The sequence below is a fragment of the Bacillus rossius genome (genome assembly GCF_032445375.1).
Source record: "Bacillus rossius redtenbacheri isolate Brsri chromosome 9 unlocalized genomic scaffold, Brsri_v3 Brsri_v3_scf9_2, whole genome shotgun sequence".
NCBI classification, from domain to species: Eukaryota; Metazoa; Arthropoda; class Insecta; order Phasmatodea; family Bacillidae; genus Bacillus; species Bacillus rossius.
In genome coordinates, this window is record NW_026962013.1 from 37,242,201 (window position 1) to 37,260,717 (window position 18,517).

Here is an 18,517-nt window from a genome sequence, read left to right on the forward strand (position 1 = left end):
ATTTATTACATTTAGCATCTAAAAAATGTTATTTGTTTCATTACTCTTATTCAGTTAACTTGTCATGCACCTTCTTTTGTTACTTTTGAAAACACTCTTAACAAATCAACAAAAAGAAAATACGCACCACAAGCAATGCCCAGCACCACACATAACAATCAGCTCAAAAAGCACAAGAACAGTTAGCAACTGAAGGCATTGCCCACATCCACCAAAGCCATACTAAGTAGTCAGGATTACGGTCTCACACTCCATTCGTTATGAATCTGTAGATTCATACTTTACTATGCGTGAAATGCTCTCGTAACTTCTAGCATCTGCTGTTAAGATTTTGTAGTAAATTTTCAGCAAAGACTACCTGTGACAGTACATTCTCCAATAACTTTCGTTACGCATGATTATTTCAGCATTATTCTGCCGTTTCCAGAAAACTGCCAATCAGTAGTATAGTATTGTAAATAAAATTCTGGTGAAGGTAATATAAGGCTGTTCAATATAACTTTCAAGGGAAGTTGTAAAATAGCAAGATACACCAAATTTTTGATATGATTTGAAGATAATACCCAGCAGCATATAATGTATGTGTATATATATATCTGTGTTTGTGTGCATGCATATGTGCATTTGCGTGTATCCATGGTTCGTACTATCTTGTGAAATCAAAAATTAAGGAGTCTTTAATGACCCCTTAACCACTATCAAGAGGTGGAAAACCATTTGTATTATCACAAAACATTTGCTTTGTAAGTTCAAAGTAAGACTTATAATATGAGATGCTAATTATGAAAAAAACAAATTAAAATTTTTTTTACATCTAAAATCTAATCATGTGACCTGAAATTCACAAATTGTGTGTTGTTTGCTACCAAGTAGGAAACAACAGAACATTAAAATACCTGCCCACTATCAGTCTATTAAGGAGTTTTTACGAATTATTGGTGAAATTTAAGTACCTTTAAGGGGCCCCTATTCAATTAAAGACAAATTAAGGACTTTTTAGGATATTAAGGAGGTACATAAACCTCGATATCCAACCAAAAGCTTTCTCTATGATCAAAATTTTGAATTTATAAATTCCATTGTAAATGTGGGAACTGGTAAATTCATAATAAATTCTCAGTAGTGTTGGGTGATTCCAACTTAGCCAACTTACAAAAATTTCATTGGAATCGAAGGATTCAAAATCCAAAGGTTTTAGAAAGGTACCCAGTTGTTTCTTCCTCCAGATCAAAACCTTGAAATTGCAAATATCCAGTTATTTTAGTTAAAAATTTTTGTTAGATGTATCAGAGTTTAGTGACTTATCAGAATGGGATTTTTGGAGAATAATTGATCATGATGTTGGACCTATTAGTTAAGAGTTTTATTTATACATTATTTGTGTTCAGTTAAATATGAATCTAACAAATTAATTGGATTTTCAATTATCATAGTTTCTAATTTAATCCATTGGAGTGTTCTTTTATTGGATGAAAACTTTTTAGTTATTGCATGTTATAAAAATAAAATGTGAAGGTTAGCTTTAATTGCAGAAATTTTTTGGAATGACACGTGTCACTTTTACATTATTTACGGTACTACAATTTCATTAAAACTAAATTCCATTATTTCATGCATTAGTGTTATAGCAAGGTGCTACTATATTTTAAATTAAATCACCTAATACATGTTTGTTAAGTGTGTAAATATACAGTAAAAATTTATCATGATTTAAATTGTTGTGTTAGTTGTATACCAAATAAATTACAATGATTGTAGTGTTATTAACCAACAGAAACAGTACTGATACCCACAAGTTAATTTATTTTGTGGTTCTCAGGTAACTGAAGTTATAACTGTCTTATCTTTATAAGCTGTCTATATTAAATGAATGAACATCATAATTTATAAAGTAACAAACAGGTTTTTGTATTCAAGTACTATATAGATTAAGAGGAATTTTATAAGGAAGTATTGTCTTAATTAATATGGAACCTGAAGAAATGTGAATTGATTTGAAACTGGAATTAGATTGGACAAAATTTAGGAACCATCCCAGTACTAAAAGTAATGGAATAAATGTTGATTGATTCAACTACGTATAGTCGAATATTGTTGTTGAGACTATTGTAACAAAACTATAACACAGGCCAACAATAGTTTTGTTTCTGGGGTATTTGGAACTGATTTCATATGAATTTGGTGCCCTGAATTCAAATATGGCATTAGTTTTTGCCTAGGAGGTCAAATTTATTAGATATAACATTTTAGTGAAATGTACTTTAACGTTATTTTAGGTTAAATCCATGAATAAAATCTAAAAATTAATAATGAAATTCTTATTATTAAATTACACAAATATTATTATATATACAAAGATAGTACTAAGTCATTAATGGAACCAACTAGTCACTCAACACTTGGGAAGCTTCTTTTTTGTTAACTTCTTGAATACATCTTGGAACAGTCCCTTTTTAAACTCCAGCAATAATCTGCCATCATGTGCTTATGATAGCGGTCCTCCATAATTTTAATATCTTGATGAAATCTTTCACCTTACTCCTCACTGCTGTCTCCTAAATTTTTAGGAATACGGTCCAGGTGGCTGTGTAAATAGTGCACCTTAATATTCATGTTGCATCCAAGGGATTTGAAAATTTTAAGCATATAGTTTACCTGTACAACATGGTTTTCTGCTTTTCGTTGGCCCAGAAAATTTCCGACAACTGCAACAAATAAAGTCCAGGATTTTCACTCGGCCTCATTCATGGAATTTATGAAGGCTTGGTCCTTAATGAATTTTCTTATTTCGGGGCCATTAAATATTCCTGCTTTAATTTTTTCCTTACTGAAGTTTGGCATTTGTTCCCCTATAAATGCAAAGCATGATCCGTCCTTATCAAGAGCCTTTACAAACTGCTTCATAAGGCCCAGCTTGATATGCAGTGGAGGAAAGATGATTTTCTATCATTCAACTAAGGGTTCATTAATAGTGTTTTTTTCTCTAACAAACATGTCTTCTCTCTTCGGCCACTCTTGTCTAATACAGTGGCGTGTTTTGTCTCTGCTATTCCAGAGCACAAGAAACAAGGATATTTGGTGTGGCCACTTTGCTGTCTGAGGAGAAAGTTTACCATTTTTAAGTACATGCAAATCACCCATTGATGTTCACAATACCTTATCTTCTCCAAGACCAAAGCTATGGTGCTATATGATTCTTTCATTGTCGTTGAGTGAGCAATTGGCAATGAACCATATTTGTTCCCATTGTGTAAAAGAACACATTTCAAGATTAGCTTATCTCAAAAAGTAGAGCTGATATAAAAAAAAAATAATTTCATATTTAGATTCAGTGCCCCAAATATAGCAAAAATCAGTTCCAAAATCCTTAGCACCAAAAGAAAATAACTTTTTTCTTGTTTGCCTGTGTGATTTAAAAAAAAAAAAATCATTGAAATTAAATTTAATTTTCAGATATTTTTAGGGTTGTTGTCTGTATCACCGTATCATTGTTACGTTAATTTAGTCTTGAAGAATGACTTAATATGAATCTGCATGTTTCAGAAACTAATTCAACAAAAATTATTTGCCTTATCTTATGCATTTCTTTTTAGTACTCTTCTCTTTGTTTATTAATAACGACCTTTCACTTAAGTGTCAGTTTGCCTGGCATGGAATTGCACTACAATGTGTGTTGGAATATGTTTTTTAAGAGGAAACCACAAAATGTATTCTCAGTTTTTTTTTTGCATAAAGTTTCAGACTAGGTTGGATTATGCTTATGGAAAACAAGGTATTTTAAAGCACTGAAGTTCAGAAGGGGGGGGGGGGGGGGGGGGGAGAAACACAGTTGCTATCTTAAAACATTCCAAATAAACACCTACAGAACTACTCAAGTGAAGCCTGCTAAATCTTTTTCCCAATTGGCAGATTGTAGGATAACTGCTATAAAACACCTAATTGTTTTAGAACACTACACACATACTACTTCATGCCTTCTCACTGTCCTGCATGTAGGTGCAAAGTAGTATTTGATGTGAGTGCTTCTGTCTGAATAATCATAATAATAATAATAATAATAATAATAATAATAATAATAATAATAATAATAATAATATAAATCTTTGGTAAATTTAGTCTTTAATGTTTTAAATATTTTCCAGGAACTAAGATGAAATTTTTTTTTTTCAAGTTTGTGGTGCTTCCATAATGTGAAGTAATTATTGTGTGCTGGAGTGTGTTAAATTGAAATTAATTCTTCAAAGCAGCTGATTAAAATTTGTTTTGTTCTTGTATCAATTCTCAGCTTTATAATTCTCAAGGGCTGTAGTATCTATGGCAAAAACATATGCATTTGAAATAATTTCTAACATACCTACTAATATTTGTGCAATATTAAAGTTATTTTAATGTACTTATTTCTTAAATTGCATTCACATGCCATGCATTATCTGCCCATGATGCTTCTAGAGCATTTATCGTGCAATTTTTATAGCATGGCACAGAAACATTTCATATCAAAACCAAGCATTGTAAATTAATCAAGTCACAGGCATCCTTATTGATTATAGCTTAATATTTTACATACATAGTGCTGAACCATCAGTGTCAATTGAAATCATAATTTAAAAAATAAAATTTTTGAACACAAATGCTATCTACATCTTCATTAACATAATGAATGGAGTAGATGAAACCTAGGAAATTTCTTTTTCCTTTACCAAATATGTAAATAATCCTGTAAAGCATGTGTTATGAGGTAGGGTGAGATAGGAAAGGTTGAGCACAACAGAGAAAGCATATTTTGTAAATGCCCACATGCACACAAAATTTTATTTTCCAAGCAAATATCAGTTCCATACACCATTTAACAATACAAATTACCGACACATTGTAAATTGAGGAAGAAGAGTGATCCTTGTCAATCATGTTAATATCCTTTCCTTGCACAATTCTCAAGGAAATGAAAAAAACAGGTCCAAAAAGAGTCATCCACTGATGAAACTTTATACTGGCAACAAATGTAGGTACTAATATTTTACTTGTCCATGCAAAGGAAAATATGTGCTTATATACCATATAACAGTGAGTCCATACATGCTGCACCATTGTCAGTATGTGTATCTGTGTAAAACTAAACAGTAGTCACACTACACAATTGAGTAATTCTCAGTGAATAACAATAGTACTATAACTTATACAGTTTTACGTATGTTGACTTACTAAATTTTTAGTAACAAATCAAAGTAGAAATTTATCATATTTACAGTAATTATTACATAAATAAGTATTTCCAAGTATGTTTGTTTCCTTCCAGTTAATATTATACAATTTTAACCATCATTTTAATATATGTCTTGGTAATTAATACTTAGTATGTTTCAGTGAAATTAGTACCATCTAAGTTAATATTACTTTACGTGGAACATTAGTTTGATTACAATATGTATTTTGAATATCAATCTATTTAATAGAGTAGGCCTAATCATTAAGCAAAAAAAAAGACTTAAAATAGTGTTTCAATGATTTATATCTTTGTATTCACAAATCAGGTAGTTTTATTTTACAGTACAATCCCATTTTATAAAAAAAAAACTAAATTTTGTGAATATTTTGCCAGTAGGTACAGAAATGTTGTGTAGCCTTCAGACTTGAATTACTTGTAAAATCAGCTTTAAAGAGAGAAAAAAAAAAAATCTTTTCACTTTGATTTCTTTAGGGTTGCTGTAAATGGCAAAATGTTTTTATATATGGACAATCCAAAAATTTATTAAAATTAAATTTAAACCAAATTTTAAATAAGTTCTTTGAATCTTCTGTTGAATGGGTTTTTGTCTGGTTTTCCACATAGGTTTTATGTTAGTGGACACAATACAATACATTTGTTAACATATGGTATGCTCATATTGGTTATTTTTTTTCCCCTAGATATTTCCTAAAGTTTTTCAAAACCAGCCATCTTTTACACTGTTATGAAAATGTGTTCATGTTTTCAATTTTTTATAATAGTGTGTGTGTTAATATATGTGTAGGTATACATATATATGAAGCTTTATTTTGGCCAGATCACGCTACGCAAGTTACCTGTTAAAATAAATTTTTAGTGTATTGAAACAACTTTTCAAGCACACATGAATGTTATAGTGATCAGAATTATACTAATTAATTATTACATAAATAAGTATTTTTATTTCCTATACTCGATTATCCGTGACCTGATTAACTGGGCAGCGGTTAACCGGGTTTTAAATTAAAAATTAAACATATGTTTTTGGGGGGGGGGGGGGGGGGGAACCAAGCCCACGAAGTGTAATTCATTAGGGAAGGGACAAGAAAGGAGCAAAACTGCATATAAAAAGTAGAAAGGAACGGACAAAGAAACGGGCTAGAACTGCCTGCGAGAAGAAATACTAAAATACTAGTCTGGGTTAAGCTGGATTACAAGTAGGGAACAACTGCCCTTCCTTCCTTCCTTCGTGAACTTGGCACACTCGCACTTTAGAACCTTCGTTAAATTGCACATACCTATCCATATCAAATTGTAAATATAATTTATATTTTTAATTGAAACTGTGTCTTTTAGGTCATTACAAATAATTTCATTCATACATATTTTAAAAAATTAACAATTAGTGTCAGTAATACTTTTACATTTGTTTTGTATCAATTACTTACGAAATTTTGCTGTATTGTGTAACCTAAATACATTTGAATTTGATTATCCATAATTTTTGCTTATCTTTACTGACCTTTCCCCCCATTACCCTGGTTAATCAAGGTTCTACTGTACTTACTTCCTAGGCCAGGTTGCCCGGCCTGATGGAGGACTGAGGTAGTAGAGAACTGTGATGGTGGCAAATTACATGTATTAAAACACTACATGGTATTAGTTGTTTCGACCCACTGTTGTGATAATGGCTTTAACAAAACACAATGTTAGCGAATTACTATTTGGGTGCAGATCACTTTACTATACGGTTAAAGGCGTAGTGATAAATGGTGAAGGTGCTGTGCAGGGTGCAATGGCAAATGCAGCACAGTTTCAAATAGTGCCAACAGAAAAGTTAGATTTTCACACACCATCCGAGTGGAAAGTGGATATGTCAATTTGAAAGGTTCCGCACCGCTTCGGATGTACAAGGAAAATCAGAAGCAGCACAAGTCTTCATGTTGTTTAATGCATGGGACCTGAGGCGGATGACATGCTAGAATTGTTTGCTTTGAAAGATGAGCAAACAAAAAAGTACGCAACTGTAAAAGGTAGATTTGACTCCTTCTCTTTTGTCAATTAAAAAACAAAAAAACCTTACTTATGAACAGGCAAGTTTTTTGAATGCAGAAACCAAGAAGGGGAAGGTGCTGATACATTCATTAATGCAGTCTTTAAGCTAGCAGAGATGTGTGAACTGCAAAACCTGAGAGAGGAACTTGTCATGACTGTATTAGTTATTTGAGTTGTGGATGACAGATTATCAGAGGCACTACAGTTTGATAGTGCATTGACAGCTTAGCAGGTAGTTAAGAAACTCCGACAAGCTGAAAAAAAAATGTTACAACAACAAGAAGCAGCGTGACAATCATTGGAGATTTCCATTGATGCTGTTTGAAACAGTAAAACAAATTTTATCTGCAACCATGAGACAAGATTACAGACTGCAATTCATGAAAACAGTGTAGGCCTCATCAACAGTCAGCACCAGTAAGCAGTGGGGGTGCACAAAATGCATAATAACACCATCTCATCAGTGGTTTTGGTGCCCAGCAGATAAGTTTTAAGGGCCGGGAGTGTAATAAAAAAGGTAATTATGAACCATATTGTACGACCAAAGAACAAGAATTGGGCATAAATGATGATGAGCTATGTGAATATTATATGGTTTAGTTAGTGCTTTGGAAGTTTGTCGAGTCATGGTTTGTGCAATTGTTTGTTGGCAAAGTGGTGATTAAGTTTAAAGTCGATACACAAGCTGATGTTACAGTTATTGGGAAAGGTTTAAGCGAGCACTTAGGAATAGAACTGGAAAAACACATAAATAGTTTGAGCACAAGAAATGGAGTAATTAAAGTAGATGGGGTGGAAAAAATAATCCTGGCATTCAATGAAAAACAGTGGACAAGAAATATATGTGGTCAAAGGTCCGAAAATTCCACTTTTCCGAAGATCAGCTCTCCGTGCTCTTAACATCATCACTATTAAGAACAACAGAGCACTTGTAGAAGTGACAGAACAAGGGGTGAGTTCAGTTTTTAATAGATTCCCACAGATATTTACAGGATTAGGAAAGCTTAGAAAAGAATGTGTGATAAGTTAAGAGGAGAGTCATAAGCCCTATGCAATTGCTGCACCAAGACGAGTTGTCTTACTCCTGAGAGAAAATGTTTGGAAGGACCCAAGTAAAATGGTTGATAAACTGGTAATAACACACATTGAGAAACCTACAGAATGGTGTGCACCAATGGTAGCGGTGCCAAAAACAGATGGCTCCGTAAGAATTTGTGTTGACTGTTCCAACTTGAATAGGTTTGTACGTAGATAGGCTTCAGCTTTTTGCTGTCGATTAATCGTTGTCACAGTTAGATAAGTCCATGCACTCTTAGCTGATTACTTTAAAATTGACCTTAGAAAAATTTAGTTAGATGTTTTGATTTTCTGTTTTAGATAAACTATACTATAATCATCAAAATAGTTGATTTTAATTTTAAAACTTTTTTGAAGGTTAAACAGCAGGATTGATTCCTTGGTAGAATATACTGTCAGAAAACAAGAAAAACAGGAATCAATGTTATTAAATGGAATATGTCACGCAGGGCATTAGTAAACATTTATTCAAACATGAACTAAGCATATGTGGAACAGAAACAATCTTTTAAGGTTGCTTCTGAGAAAGCGTCCTTTATTTTAGTTTTTGTGGTTTTTTTCCTCCAAAATGGATAACCTTGCAAATTTATATCATCAATAGAGGCACTGGAAAATCGTAAAAACGATATAGGTGCGAATAAAAGCAATAAAATGGTTTATCGACGAATAAACGCTACAATCCCGTTTTTAGAAGTATTATAATTTCAAGTAATATTAAAATTTCCAGTAAATTTTAGGTTTACCTAATATTTTTAAATAAACCATTTCTTATTATAAACGGCCTAACATCATACAATAAAGAACATTCTTTATTTTATGCATCTTCTTACCGTGTTTGAAGATTACCTAATAAAAGATGACGATGGCGAGCCATGTAAACAATCAACACGATCTATGAATCTTGTAAATAACACGAAACACAATTTAAATACGCATAGGCTCGCGCGGAAACTTGGTTAACGGCAAACGTAACATACGACCCAAACTAATTTAACGGTTAAAGAGAGACATTTACTTACGTGCGTGAATATTTTCATGGGAAAGAAAGTGAAAACATTGAAGCGGCCATGTTTGCAAACGTGTGCGTGCATGCGTGATATTAACACAAACAATCAAATTATTTACTGTTAAATGACAACTAAAATATAAAAATGAATTAATTTAAGTTTACAACACACGCAGCTTATATTTGGCAAATACAAAAAAAATTACGAAAATCTACTTCAGTCAAATTCGTTAGCACTTTAACGGGAAAAAAAGATGGCAGCAATGTAGCTCTATGCTTTTGTCGCTGATTTGTTGAACTTACCTAGTGTTTTCCTAATTTCCTAACCCGAAAAACAAACGGTAAATTGTGAAACTAAAATATTGCGGTGCTATTCACAATAAAATTAAGGTTATTAAAGTCGGTTTTCTGTATCCCGTTCGCGTGCAATGCAGTTAGAACTATAAAAAAAATTTTTTTTTTTACTATTATGGGACGGACAAAATCTGTTACCGTGCATTCACATGCATTCACAATACAAATCGCACCATTTCTGTGTTAGTGACACTAACATACTTATGTGCAAAGCTTGCAACATCCGCATAAACTGGGAGAAGAATTAAAATTAATGCTATATAAATGCTATATGGCAAAATATAAATGCTACGAACAGCCATTATAAACGCTATTTTCCAGTGCCTCTAATCATCAATAAATCCTGAATCTTCTGATGAAACAAATGCAAAAATATTACTGATGAAATAATAACCTGGTAAAATTTTGTTACTGGTACTTAATCACAAATTTAAGTTCACATTTGATTTTAGGTCTATAGGTCATACATACATCATCACCAAACTTTCAATTTCTATGTTTGTCTGAATCAGTTCATTCTAGATTTGAAAAATATATAGAGTTGCAGTTGTGCAAGTGTATTGGGCATTCAGCTTATTTGAACACATTTGAAACAAGACTTCAAAAGAAAATTCATTAGTTTTGTTAGCAGCAAGCTAGGAATGTAGTTTCCTGTCATGACTTTTTATTATAAGTGTAATGTGTGATGTTATGGTCACTGATATCCTTTGTTGTACTTTGATTCCTACCAATTAAAATAAGAACTTGTTTGATAATGATGTTTTATATGTTTAAGTATATCATTTTCATTATCAGTGTATGGACATGAGTCATCATGCTCAAGCCGGTGTCAGTTTCCTACTATTGACGAAAGCTAGGGCTGGGCGATGAATCGAAAATCACGGTTTTGATTCGATTCCATAAATAATTGAAATCGTATCTTTCGTTTAAATTAAGATTCGAAAAATTCGAATTTTGGCTAGGTCATTTGCATGGTGACAATTTCCCAACATTCAGTTTATTTTGCACATAAAGGGTGGAATATAACTATGTATGTACGTAAAACCTCAACGAATATTCCATTTAGCGACGTTCTTCCTATGTACTACGAACTTCGGTACTGCCAAACAATCATGATACATAATGCAATTTTTACCTCTCATCCTGTAAATAACAACACTCATTTTGTTCAAAATAGGAAAAATTCTCTTTACTACAAACGGCCGACATACACATTAATTATGCAATTGGAAAGTCCTCGAACCAATCGTAAAATACGTTTTCATTTCTGGGATGTGATTATAACCTCGATCACCGAAAGCAGTAAATAAATAAGCTCGTAAGTACATTAGCTTCATAGATACTATACCGACATGCATGCAACACTTCCCACAAAATGGCTTCCGAATTGAGTGCCTGCAACTTAAGCGTTAATGGTGGCAGACTTTAGTACCGTGGCTTGGACATAAAAAACGTCCAACATCAAAGCTGTGCCTTAAACAGTAGTCGTTGCATTGTATCTGTGATAACCACTTATTTTTTTGTTTCGGGGATCCGGTATTGTGTATTTTGTTTATGTATTTTAAGGAAGTAAGTTTGATAGCTACATATGTGGTAATTGTGTTCTTTGTCTTTACATATATTCCTCAACTGCAGTATCACGCATATCGACGGCGACATTAATGGAAAATGCAAGTGTGATAGTTGTGTAGCAATGAGAAATGACCCATTATGTTTTTTTCTTTTAGCACGTACAATACCGTGTTGAGTTTCTAACGTGAAAACAATCGTTGTTTTGATTGCAGAAATGAGTGAAAACGTGAAAGGTGTATTTAAACCTTAAAGTGCAGTTTGGAAATTTTACGAAAAAGTGTCCGGAACTCATTCAAAGTGCAAAACATGCGGCAACAAACTTAAACAAGTTCACTGGAGCACAACCAGCATGGCGAAACATCTCGCAAAACACACAGACGGATATTCAGAATTTTTAAAATTGCAATCTCAAATGAAATCTGTGGTACCTCCATCTGCATCTGTAGCCAAACATAAAATTGTCCAGCAGACATTGCAAACTGCATTTTCTAGGCAAGAAAAATATGCTAATGATCCAATGATCCATGTTTGCCTACATTGTTATTAACTTTTTTACACTTTTGTACCTTATGCATTTGTTATAGAATTAAGGAATCGAATCAAAATTGAAATTTCAATTTTTTTACAGTAATTTGAATCGGAATTGAATCGAAATGAAATCTGTGGAATCGCCCAGCCCTATCGAAAGCATTAATTTGAAAGAAGAATTTAAAATAACGATAAAATTTAAATACAAACTAACTGTAATGCAGTTATGTCTGTGTCCTGAGATGAAGCTATTTATTTAACAATCATACCCCTAAGAGCCCAACCCAGATGAATAATCATGACTTTTCTTGCATGTTGAATTACTAAGTAATTACTCATAATTTAATGTTCTCACCTTTATTTTTTAAGGAGATATGCTATTCAGATTTTTTAACATAAAAAATTAACAGGAATCTCTGAAGCATGCATATCCCTACATTTACTAGAAATGTTTGATGAAAGTAGCACTCAGGCTAGGATAAATGATGCATAACTAATTCAAGCAAAAGATTCAAAAAGTGCTTAATAGGGAGTGTACTGTATTTTTGCAGTACCTGCAATTCATAGTTCACAACTTAATATTTAAAAGAAAAATTAAAAGGCACTTATAGACAACAGTGTAAATTTTGCTTCAATAAATTATGAACCAAGCATTTCAGTGATTTTTAACACTGAAAGATATTTTTAAAAAACTTTACAATGAAAAATGAACAGCTGAATGTATTTCTAGAAAAAAGTAAATATTTCATACATTTTGTGACTCAGAACTATTAATTAATTAATTAATTAATTTATTTATTTAGCATTGGAATGTTATAGGTTTGTTCAAATGAGGTAGCCATTTCATGCTTATGTGCAATTATACTTAAGGGCTGACTAACAACTTCAGCATTGTGAAATTTTCTTCGTAAAGTAATTTTAAATAAAATTTACTGTTAAAATTTTTACAAAGTGGTTAAAATAGTTGTACATGTTCCAGTGTTCATACACAATAGTTAACAGTTACACATTAATGCACATTTGACTTCACAATTCAATTTATGTAAGATAATTATTTTGGCACGTCCTAAGTCACAGATTTAATCAAGATTTGTCAAGTTTATACATAAACACAGTATGGGTGAAAGTAAGATGCCATGTCACTATGTAGGCCAACATATTTATGATAGTTTATTAAGTTGTGTATTTTTCTTTATCTTCCGAACTTTCCAGTTTATAACGTACTTTGTACTGCATGTTTTTTTTCCGTAACTTATATTCACTTTTGTCAATGTTAGTACATTTTTATGGTATTTCTCAACATTTATTTCACTTTGTAATGTTCATACCATTCTTGCAAGCATGTTCACGATATCTTACCAGAAGCTGAGCAGTATGAATCATATTTGTAAACAAACCAGCACGTGGCACAGACATGTTTAAATAGATAATACATTCACTTCTTTTATAATTCCTAATATGTACATGTTCAGAAAAATTCAAAATCCATCCTGACACCTGACACACATTCACTAATTGGTAACGTTTCAAATTAAACATTAAATGACAAAAATTGGACGTAACATGTTTTAAAACGTGAACCACAGAAGAAAAGCATTTTATCGAACACGTACCATTTTCGCAACCGAGGTACGTAATTCCTGTTAATTCCATTACACATAAAAAAATAAGTACCATACCTTTGGCATTATTACCTGTTGACTTCATCATTGGCGCTCAAAGTTATAAATAATGTAATTATTATTAGCTAAGTGACATATATATGTATATATTATTTTAATACACAATTTTCTTCACATATAAAACAGTACTAAAATAAATAAATAAGTTTAGATTGTAATTGTAGGAGGAAGGCTGAAATAGATGCAAGTAATCACTTTAGAAGTACAGTGTTAGTGACGAAGCCAACAAATATTAATGCGAGAATGTTAAGTGGTGAGGTTAGTGGCGCTTGAAGCCGCCAGCGTCTTGGCTCAGCGTTAGTCGGCAGGGGGCGCGGCTAGGTTAGTGGTGGCGGCGCCGGCGCTACAGGTGTGCTGGCCTTACCATGACGCCAGGCTTCCCCACCTCGCCCGGTCGTCCCGGCTCCCCTCGCAGCCCCATTGGTCCCTGCACCGGGCAAAACACACACACTGGGTGTCGGTCGTTCAAAGAAAAGTGAGCCAAGCCGCAAAATACGATAATGAACCTTGGCATCAATTATTTTTGCAGCCGTTTAACCATCTTAACTGCATTCACATGTGTTTTCAATATCATTGACGATGCAGAAAAAAAGGCTTCTATAACCTCTCTTAAGAAGTTTATAGTCAAGAAGTTCTGCACCTGGTGTAAAATAAAATGAGTAATTTTATGCTGTTAAAAAGATTTCCTGGTTCATAAACATGAAGTCTATTTTATTGTAATAAAAACTGTTTAACCCTAAAAAAAAAACCAGGACAGATGCTAGGAAATCCAGCAACGCTGAAAATAAGAAGAGTCAGGAGAAGTTTTAAACTTGGAAATTAATTATTTTATATAAACTCTTTATCTCAGTGTGGTAAAAACATTTTTATTTTAAGGCCTGTTGTAATATGTACCGATGTTATTATGACATAATAATTATTCGTTTAAACAGGCACCTACATATATGCTTTGCTCTTATGGCGACTAAAATGGGAAGGGGGGGGGGGGGGAAGGAGGGGAGTAGTCATGACGTCTTTAGCGGGAGTTTGAAATATGCTACTTTATGTGGTATGTTATACAATGAATTTATATAATAATAAAAAATTTGCAGTAATGTCAGCTTTCAGTTTTGTGTAGTTTCTTTTATTGTGATAAAAAATTACTAAATTATTTTGTTAAAAGCGAATCACCAACTCCAAGCTGTGTGTGTGCAATACCCACTTACATACATAACCAACCACAAGAATTCAGTGTGTAATTAGTATGTGCTTGATGTCAGTTCATTAGTGTGTTAAAATGTCTGGTTAGACAAGATGGTTATCTAGATCCCAATGTCTGGCATGACTTGTATTATTTAAAAACATCAAATCGGTATCCAATTGAGTATAAGCACTTTATGAAATTGAATGTGTAGTCACCTAAAACCAATCTTTCTATAACTGTGCAGTATAAAATCCTACACATTTGTCAATGTGCAGATAACTTCAGGTATATGATTTGTGTTGGATCAATTTTGATTCTGGAATTGGTCAATTCTATTGGATTCATAAAAAATGGTTTGAAATTAGAAGCATCATCTCTTTTTAATAGGGGTATTGAAGGTGATTAACGTTTGCCATATTAATCAGGATTTTTGAGGTTTGCATAAATTAATCAGGGTATTTTAACAATTCCGCAGGTATTTTTTTTCCCCCCATTTTAAAAGGTGTTTTTGACTAATCAAGGTTTTTATCAGTTAATCAGGATTTTGTTCTATTAATAAGGAATCTATCAAATTTATTAAAATGATTTTAATTTATCTTCTTTATCATAGTGATCTATTTTTATAAGCTGTTTATTATTATTGTTTGAAATTTATATTAATAAATATTGTAATTTTTATTACATTAATTTCTAAAATAATATATTGGTTTTTTATTTGAGTGAATAAATATATAATAGTTTGACCCTGCTAGAATTAAACCTGGAATCAGAATCAGAATACTGAAGGAATCAAAACAGGGCTCTATTTGAAAAATATATTGCTAAGTACAATCATAAACTGTAGCGTATGTCTTTTTGTCCATCAACACTGAAAGATAAGGTACTTTGATTTTTAAAGATAATTTTAGAACATATCATTTAATGAAAATGTAAACTTACAGGCAAACCCATGGGTCCTGGATCACCTTTTACACCTTTTTCACCCTGAAAATAAGAAATATTTGTATATAATTCTCTTAATATATGATGTAGTTTTCAAGATTTTAGGATTTAGAGAGCTTTTAATATTATGTATATTACAAATATATATTAATAGTTTTCATTCTAGAAATAACTTAAGCAATGTGTTTCAGTCTTACCAATTGGAGGAACATCTGCTGTGATGACTCCAAGAACAGAGAGGCTAGACCAAGCTAAGGTGGATCTAAGAAGAAGCTGCAGACCTATCTAGCATTGATGTTAGTTCTAATGATTAAGGTCAGTAATAGTCAACTATAAGGCTTTCATTTTATTCTGAACCAAAGAAGGTTGGGTGAACACTGATGTTTCATTTTGTTACAAACACATTGGCTATGTACTCGCACATTAAATAATTACACATTTTTAAAATAGACAAAAAAACTGCAAGCTAGGGTGACTTTTGGATCTTTCCTTGATCAAGGCCTGATCTTACGTTTTTCAACTAACATCTAAGGAACTTCCAGCATTTTAAAAATAATTATTTGTAGAGAAGAACTCATATAAATAAAGCTATAAAGCTTTCATATATCTAGTGCATATAATACTTAATTTTTTTTTCTAAATTCTAAATAAAAATTAATAAAATAAAATTTTCCCCTAAATTCCTTATTTGTTTTTAATTCAAAGCAGTTTACAAAACAGTTTTAAGTTTTTTTTTTTCAGAAGTTTCATATTAAATTACTATCAAAAGAAAATTTCTAAAAATGATTGGTTCATTTTCTATAACTTAAATAGTCTATACAGTAATTACGTTTTGAATTTGAAGGAAAAAAGTGTCTGTTAAATATATAATTTTTAAAGCTCATACCCTTAATAATTAGTATTCATAAGTAATCATTATAGGGATTTCAAATTAATACTTTGATTTATTTATAGTGTCATTTATTGAAAGTATTCAAGGTGAATATTTAAGAATCCTCCTTCACTTGCATTTGTATTTAAGGTAGTGATCCATGTGTCATTTAGATTAATTACCAACCTAAATGGATTAATAGCACCCCAATCAGTCGAGACTGCATACTATTCTCCGTTCACTCTTACCTGAGTTTTGGAATAAACAAAGCCTCTTGTAAACAAACATTCTCATTGGCTGCCGGCCGCCGCGCACATTATTCATGCGCAAGAAATAGTCCCTTGGTTACGTACCATTTGTAAGTATTTTTACACTGCCTTTTTTTATAACAATAGTTATAGCGTTTCACCATTAATTTCCAATACAGTTTAATGTGTCAGCAAGTATTTACTTACTATTATGTTAGCAGACGCCGTGTGTACGGTGGCATAGACAAAGGTACCGTACAGTGTACAGTTGATGCCCGGCGCAACAGTTGCATTTCGGATATATATATATATATACTATATACACACATATATATACACATATATACACATATATATACACATATATACACATATATACACATATATACACATATATACACACACACACATTTTAATGTATCTTATAGTTCCATGAAAACAAATTGACATCACTTTATCTAACAAAAAATTATAAAGCCAGGGTGTCTACAAAACCAGCTCTACAAAATTCCCTGACTTTTCCCTGTTTTCCAGATCAAAATTTGTGATTTTCCCTGACCTTTCTTGTAAATTGTAAGATTATTTTTTTTAATTTTGTTTCCCTACTTTGGTGTGGGAGAGTGTGTGTGAGTCAGATTGCATAATAGTATCTATACGGAAATAAAAAACCTTATATATTTAACTGAACAGACCTTTGGTGCATTGTAACATGTTTGCAAATAATGAAAAACTTAAACTAAAGGCAAAGTAAACAATAGTGTACTTACCATGCAATACAAATGTTTTAACTTTCAAAATAAGTTTAAGTATTTCAAGCAATAAAATATTATGCATATAGATAAACAATACCATTTAAATGTAATCCCAACATCTGAACTAATCCACACACAAACATATGACCACACTGAAATAACACAGCACTACGCAGAAAAATTACTGATTCCTTAGTGTGTCTATTTCAGCTTCCAAACGACTTGCTTCCTTTGCAGCATCTTCCAGCAATTTTTTTTTTTTTTTCCTCCAAGTCTTTCACAGCAATATCAGCATACCTTTTTTGCCACCTTTCTTTTTCCTTGGAACAAGCATCAATGGACTCTTTAGCTTTCACTTCTGTATACTTCGCTCGAGAATTTCTGGCCGCATGAATAAGAGATTTGGTGATAGGGACATCTCTCACTTCACCATAGGTTAGGACAGCATCATAGACGATACGCCGTGCAATCAATGATGTCTCCTTCTGATTCGTCATTAAACACTCAGCATTTACAGATAAACCCCGTTCAACGTTCGAGTTTCCATGTGACAGAATCATGATCATCTTCATTACTCTTAGAACTGATGGATTACTACCCTTCTCTTGAAAAATGCTATTCCACAATGAATCCAATCGCACTGTACTTCTTGTGTACTTCTTAAGAGATACTGTTACAGAAGGAAGAGAATACACGCGCTGAAATTCTGTAAGAACATTGTCAGTGGTTGAACCAGAAAGCCAACGATTTTCAGTCAGAATGTCAAGCAAAGAATTCATTCGCCATGCTAGAGGTTTGGGATCAGCTGCGACAGAAGGATCAAAGCTCTTGACAGTGGATAAGCTAAAGAACTACGTTCCAACAACTTTGACACCATTTTCGCTAATGCATTGCAACAATCACGACGGAACTCCATAATCTGAAGGTCTTTAGTGCAACACGACATGCAAACCCTATATCAATTATTTCAAATGATGTTAGATTCTTAGTATCTTTTACATCTATAGATTTAGGACTACTTGCTGTTTTGTGCAAAAAAAG

At 32.4% G+C, this 18,517-nt stretch overlaps 1 protein-coding gene across 1 annotated transcript in view; it reads right to left on the bottom strand.

Annotated features, from left to right (window-relative positions):
• Nucleotides 1–18,517, bottom strand: part of LOC134542905 (collagen alpha chain CG42342-like) — a 149,258-nt gene that overhangs the window by 27,214 nt on the left and 103,527 nt on the right. The window contains exons 22-23 of the mRNA XM_063387491.1: nt 15,603–15,647; nt 13,845–13,907 (exon numbers count right to left, since the gene is read on the bottom strand). Coding sequence (XP_063243561.1) covers nt 13,845–13,907; nt 15,603–15,647 — 108 coding nt within the window. The remainder of the gene's footprint in view (nt 1–13,844; nt 13,908–15,602; nt 15,648–18,517) is intronic.